This window comes from Phodopus roborovskii, unplaced genomic scaffold (genome assembly GCF_943737965.1).
Source record: "Phodopus roborovskii unplaced genomic scaffold, PHOROB, whole genome shotgun sequence".
NCBI lineage: Eukaryota > Metazoa > Chordata > Mammalia > Rodentia > Cricetidae > Phodopus > Phodopus roborovskii.
In genome coordinates, this window is record NW_026126409.1 from 17,812,838 (window position 1) to 17,820,010 (window position 7,173).

The 7,173-nt window shown below is 40.6% G+C and overlaps 1 protein-coding gene across 1 annotated transcript; it reads left to right on the forward strand.

Moving 5' to 3' along the window:
• Nucleotides 1-2,073, forward strand: LOC127220480 (beta-defensin 13). The gene is made up of 2 exons (XM_051182335.1): nt 1-70; nt 1,931-2,073. The coding sequence occupies exons 1-2, from the start codon at nt 1-3 to the stop codon at nt 2,071-2,073; spliced, it is 213 nt and encodes a 70-aa protein (XP_051038292.1).
• Nucleotides 2,074-7,173: the final 5,100 nt, after the last annotated feature.

Below are 7,173 nucleotides of genomic sequence, written 5' to 3' on the forward strand. Positions count from 1 at the left end.
ATGCCTAGAGACATGAGAATCTTTTCCTTAATTGTTGCTGGGCTCATTCTTCTTGTTCAGTTTTACCCAGGTAAGAGAAAAAATCCCTGGAGAGGTAGTGCTGGCAATTTAATCAGGATCTGTCTTTGGAAAAGCAAACTAACTTCAGGGAAACTTCACTGATCATCTCTGTGATCTCTAACAGTCTCGCACTAAATCAGGCCCCAAGTTGAGAAACAGAAGAATACAATTACACTGTCTTAGAACATCACTAGCTAGAACACCTGGTCCACTTCTCTAGTCAATCTACACAGGGATGTGGACGTCTTCGTTATTTTAGACCCTCTTCTTTGGTTTTCAAATCTCCAACATGTCTCAGTATATGACAAAGTGGCTGCTTTAAAATAGGAGAAAACATTGGCATTTTCCATCTCGGTAGTTGGCTCAAATATCTTACCCTGAGATTGTTCTAAACTTTTTTGGGGCTCTCATATATAATAGAAAATGACCTCATTGAAACCCTTACCATCCTGATTTGCTTGCACTTGAGACTCCTGGTGTTTAAACAGAACTGTTTGTGCAGTATAACCCACAACCAAATGGATCTTCTGGCTAGTCCCCTCAAATATCCTTGAAACATGCTTCCTATTCCTCAGGTTTCCCATCCTTCCTTCATAGATCCCAAGAGTCGAATCCTCTTGGGTATGCCTGTCAGCCTCAGAAGCCCCAGCAAGACAAGAGACCCTGACAGTGTGTCCTCACCACTTGGAAAACATTGCCCCCAGATGCATTCATTCAGTTATACAAAATGAACAGAAAATTTTACTTATTTAAGTCGTTAATTTTCTGAAAATGTATTGGTCTATTATTTCTGCTAATAAAAAAATCAATTCCCTAGAGACTAAAATCATTCAAAAACTTATGGTTTATAAATAACTAAATGAGTGGAAAGAGGAATATATGCATGGAACTTTAACATAAACATTTTCCCTGAAAGCCAGAATGCCAAGTACAGAGAAGGCTGTGGCAGGGCAAACCATGGTCTAACTAGGAGGCGCAGAAAGGCCTCTGGGGAAGCATAGATGAACCTTAGGGAAAAGAGGTAGTGTTAGAAAGAAGGAGCAACCAGGGAACAGAGCCTGTGCTGCACTCTCCCTCACAAACCAGGTCCCTAGTTAGCTTGTCCTCCCTCTTTGCATAGAGGTCAGATAATTGATGCAGAATAGAGGAAGATTCCTCTCTATCTCTTCCTACCTAAGGAATTCACTGTAGCCAGGTCAACACATAGACTTAGAAGCTCAGTAGCTCCAGATCTCAGCCTGTTCATATTGGAATTCCAGTAAAAATGGTGTGTGTGTGTGTGTGTGTGTGTGTGTGTGTGTGTGTGTGTGTGTGTGTGTGTGAATAAAAGCTAACCACCTTCACCAAGGCAGTGAGGTAGGAGTGAGTTCAACAATCAGTAGGTGGCGGCACATATGAGAGCCAGCTAGCTGAGGCCAAATCTTAATGCCGATCCTCACAAACTATTTGAAGTCTGTGCTTACTTTTCTTTCCTTCAAGTGGCAATAATGAGACTTTATATCTGAAACTTTAAGATCATACAACAATGGGCACTGTTTATTGTTGATTTGCCTATAATATTGTGTACTTTTTTTAAATTTTAAACTAAATTGGACTGCTTGTAAACTTTGATCTATATCAGACACTACTAGAACAACAAAGAAGAAACACCTTGTTGAAAAGGTTTGTTTATTGGAGTTGGCATTTTCTTTCTGTATAAGCTAGCTAATTTGAACAGAGGGATTGCCTGTGTTTTTCCCAAATGATTACTAAGGGCATTGCATATGATTTACCAGGAGCTCCTCCCACCCCCCAGATTTAGTAATTAAGAATTTACTTTTTGGCTTAGTACATGATTAGGAGATAACTGACAGCTTCTCTCTTCCCCTAGCCATAGCCGCAGTTTACAGAAACTACCTGTGTGCAAAGCTGGATGGCCACTGTGCAATTGACTGCCTTGCCTTCGAAAAAAAGATTGGGAGCTGCCGGGCTGATTTGACACCACTGTGCTGCAGAAAAAGGAAGAAACACTGAACTCTTAGCACCAGCTATGAGGCAGCATCTCCAAACAAAGCTCTCCAGACTTTGGCATCCTCCCCAGTTTACCGGACATAATGCGGTAAACTCTATACTTTCTGGCAAAGAGTCTATGGACTGTTTTATTGGCTGATAAAAGTAGGAAAACACATAAAAGCAGGTAAGATGGAAGACCAGCTGACTTCTCTCCTTCTCTCCCTAGCTTTAAGCAGACCTTTGACAATGGGTCTTCTGCCCAGTTCCTGATAGCTGTAATTAGAAGGAACTTGGCCCTCGCAGTAAACAGGCTACCCCGCAGCACATCCCAAGAACTTGTAGGCTGCCCTGTACACTGCATGGCCTAGAACATGGAGTTCCATATAGAACAGAGCTCATATCAAAATTCAGGTTGGCCATAGAGTGACTACGTTTCACACCGGTCACTTACAGAGAACTTATACCATGGCTCGTGCAGACAGCCCTGTCAGTCATCGGAAGTCATGAACTCAGTGCCCCCATTCAGATTCTGACTTACTACACTCGTGATACAGACTTCTGGCTTTTGTGTTTCATTCTGTGTGAGGATGGAACAGTGACGGCCATTCATAAAGATGGGACTTTTCTTAGGAGAAAAAGTGGTCAGGTGACTGGAAGGAGAGGTTAAGACAGTCTGCTGAAAAAGCAGACAAGTGAACACTTTCCCAGATGCCCCTTGTGAGCCTGTGTTCCATCTCCCACAGAAAAAATGAAACATGCTGGCTTGTCCTTTGCCCTAATTTGGCAAAATTGGGAGGCCAGTGTGTTTCATAGGCCACTTTTAGCATGAAAATCTCCCTCCCCACCCTACCCCTCCCGGGGAAGTCAAGATACTCCAGAGGCTCAGGCTTCAGGACTCTCTAGCCTGCCCTGTTAAAAGTAAAATTGTTTTCTAAAACAAGGTGGTATTATTATTTTTTTTAATGTTTTGAAATAAGAGATAGGAGAGCTGGAGAGATGACTCGGCAACTATGCATGCTCACTATTCTTGCAGAGGACTCGGTTTCAGTTCCCAGCACCCACACTGGGCACCTCACAACTGCCTGTCACTCCAAGGAATCTGATGCCTTCTTCAGGCTTCCTTGGGCACCCATGTGTACGTGACACATGACATCTCACAAAGGCACACAATGCACAGTTAAATACCAGTAAATAATCAAATCCTAAAATAAGAAAGAAAGCATGTTTTCAAGAATTATCCTGATGTTGATGCTTGTCTTGGTGGGTTGTTTTTTTCCTTCTCAAAACTATGCCAGAAAAGACCATGTAATTTATAGGATTTTAGGAAATGGGGAGGGGGCATGCTATCTACAGACACTCAAATTATTCACTATCAATATGAGAAGAAATCCCATAGATAATTCTTCTCAATGTTTTCATTTTGCAGAGAATGACTTCCTATTGCCCCGGTAAAACTCAGTATCACAGAGTCAATTAGGTGTCAGTGCCCAAAAGACATCTTGCTACCTTGCTCCTTTTCCCTGCATCCCACACAGGTTAATCTGTGCAGGTTGTCTCTGATGACTTCTCATGAGCTGTGATTACAGGTAACCAGTGCTTACAAATAAAGATCTATAGTATTCATGAGCTAGCTTAAGTCCTGTATAAAACATTCTTCCTTGTTGCCTATTTAGATTAAAATGTTTCTTAATTATTTTTAAGCAGTATCAGCTCATAGAATTTTAGTAATGGGATCTACTTTCAGCAACACTATTTTATTGCTAATCTGTATTTGATTGAAATGTAATCCTGGCCCCAAAACAATAAGAAACTTGTCTGTGGTTAACTATCTGTTACAGCGTCCACCTTGATTGATCCCCAGAGGGGAAGTGCTAGATCCTGATGTCTACCAGGGCCAGAGATCGTCAGTCACTGGGAAATTATATAGTCATTACCATGCTCCTTTCTTAGCTCACATCTCCCAGAGATTTATATACCCTGGCATAAAATCAAGTTTGTTTGGCCTAGATTTAAAACAATGGCTTTGTAACACTTTAAATTTGGTGGATCAGACACTGAGTTAACGAGAGCATAGGCCCAATTTCAAGGAGCAAGTGTGGTTTACAACACTCAACCTAATAATGTCATTTGAATTTTTTCTTCACATTTTGATAGTCCCATTTTGATATTAAAATTATCTAGGATAGTTTACATTTCAAATGTTCAAATTTTTAGCTCCCAAATTTTATTTCATTACATCTAATAATTTGTATTCTGTCTTTCTATCAATACTTCCATTCTTTTTTTATTCTTTTTTAAACAATCTTTCCTCATTTTACATAGAATCCCAGTTCGCACTCCCTCCCCTCCTCCTGCTCCCCACACCTACCCCATCCCACCACCATCCTGAGAAAAAAAACTTCCATTTTATGATACATAATTCTCTTGGTTTCTTTCAGACTGCAATCCAGGGTTTCTCAGAGTGTTGAAATCCGTTTAAAAGCTTTTATCTTTGTCAAAGAAAACCATTCTATGGCACTTATTAAAATGTATTAAGGACCATCAGATATAGATATGGGGGCCAATGAAACAATCTTTCTCTGTAGAGGTGAGATTTGGCATTCAAGTCCAACTACAGCACTGGAAAGTTGGAAAAGGCAAATTACTGGGAGAAAAGCAAACATAAAATGTGGACTCTGACTAACACAATGTTGCTAGATTCTTAGGGAGAAGCAGCAAAGATCAGAAGATAGGCAATGGTGCCCTCTAGTGGAAAGATCATGCAGTAAACACTCCTTTGCTTCCTGCTTTTTTGGTACAGCAGTGCCCTCCCCCCCACCCCATACACACACACACACACACACACACACACACACGCACGCACGCACGCACGCACGCACACTCACGCACGCACACACATACACAGGCACATACACACACACACACACACACACACACTTTTTCTCAATAAACTCTTTCTATGAAGGTATTGTTAACTATCCTGCGTTTTTTTGTCCCTTACTGTGTGGACAGACATTTCCTAATGGGCAAGTAACCCTCATGGGGAAATGACAGAGAACTGGAATCTGCGGAAGTCAAAGTCCAATTGAGCCAAATGTGAACAGTGATGCTCCCTTAATTAAGTTAATCTCTTAAAATGATAACTAGTATCTTAAAACATTTTAATACACACATAACTCCAATAGAGAATAATTAGAAAGCTAAAATAAATTTTTGAAACAAACTTGTCTCTGTCAGAAGGTTATATTTAGAGTATTATGGGGGCTCAGGAGACAGTTCCATCAGTATGGTGACTAACTCCCTGCAAATATGAGTTCAGTCCCAAGAATACACATTTAAAAGCCCAGTATTTACAAGCCCATGCTTGTAATCCCACGTCTGGAAAGGTGGGGTTCAGTGATAGGTCATAGGTTAATAACTAAAGATCTAGCAAATGTGGCCAGCAACAAACTACTGAGAGACCCTGTCTCAAAAAGAGAGGGTAAGACCTCAGGAATGACAGTTTGACAGTTGAGATCTCTTCTGGACACCACATGGTTATCACACATGTTCTGTGTGTGCTTGCATGTATACACACACACACACACACACACACACACACACACACACACACACTTGCCCACACACCACACAAAAGGATATATGTGATTCTGTTTGTGTATAAATCATGATGAATTATCATTGGGAAGACAACACATAATTCTACATTTAAGAATTTTTTAAACAGCTATGAAAGTTGAATAGGAATAATCTCAAATCTCCCAGTCTAATTCTTCCCTGGAATTTAATGTAGCTGAGAGTTTAATCATATAAAATGCGAACAGATGTGTTTTGTTAACTAAGCTGTGCTCCTCTTTGATCTTTTCAGAATGGCAACCCCTCTCATCTGCAGTATGATAGCCCAGCCTGTCCAACCTCCTGTCTCTAATACAAGCTTGATGAAGCTCTGAAGACAGGAGTGTGTGCATCTTCACACAATGCTATTTCTTTTTTAAATTTATATTACAGTTTCATACTTACATACAATGTATTATCATTATTATTAATAATTATCTGGTTTTCCCCAGTCTTAGCACCCTCCTTCCTTTCCCTCAGAACCTATTCTTCTACCCACCCAACCCCCCCAGTACTTATGCCATTAAAAGAAATAACATCACCCCCTCTAACAGCCATCAATAGTCATTAGCCCCTCTGGAAATAATGAGGCCTCATGGACATCTTCTCTATCCAAGGTTGAAAGTTGGAGGTGTTATGGATACAGATGCTCCATTTTATGTTAGGCATCCATCTTGGTACCTGTCAGTCATTTGTCTCTGACTCCGGTCCCTGGAAGATAAGTTCCCAGTAACCCTGACTCAGCAGCCCCCATCCAAAAAATGTATAGCCATGGCTATCTACTTGTTATGATATCACTGCCTGCTTTTGTTGTTGCATCTGTAAGTTGCTTATGCAGATACCCAAAGACTATTTTGAGTTGTCTTAACCACTTAACTTGGCAGAACCAAAAGTCTTCTTGTGGTTTTTCCCTTTAAAAGTTCTTCCCCAACAAGCTAGCTCATTTACCAGGTTTGTATCATGGTCCTGCTCCCAGGGGGCCCCTCAGCTAGCCCAAGCTTCACAACTGTCTCCCACATATGGAGGGCCTAGTTTGGTCCCCTGGAGTCTCCACAGCTGTGGGTCTAGAGCTCATGAATTTCCAGGACCTTGGTTCAGCTGTCTCTGTAGATTTTGCCATCATGATCTTGACCTCCCTTGCTCATATATTCCCTCCTCCCTCTCTTCAACTGGATTCCCTGAGCTTGGCCTGGTGGTTGTACAAAAAGTTAGCATAAAACTTGTTAACAAATGGTTAATAATTAAAAAGCTATGTATAAGTAATCTTAATTTGCTGTTGCACACTTGTGTGTAACCCGAAATCAAGTCTTTTTATCTCCTTTTTAGACTGTAAAATCCTAATCTTATTAAAGCTGCTAGCTTCTCATAAATTATTAAGGACAATTAGGATATGTAAGCTAATGTTCAGTCATCTCATGCATGATTAAATGCTTGAATGTTCTCAGAACTATGCTTATAATCATTCTAAGTACAAATGAAATTTATTTTCAGGGACAAGATTTATTT

Bases quoted from the DNA above. Each gene is read 5' to 3' on its own strand.
- LOC127220480 (XM_051182335.1), top strand. From the start codon at position 1: ATGCCTAGAGACATGAGAATCTTTTCCTTAATTGTTGCTGGGCTCATT. The intron at 71-1,930 runs GTAAGAGAAAAA...CTCTTCCCCTAG, and splicing joins TCTTGTTCAGTTTTACCCAG to CCATAGCCGCAGTTTACAGA.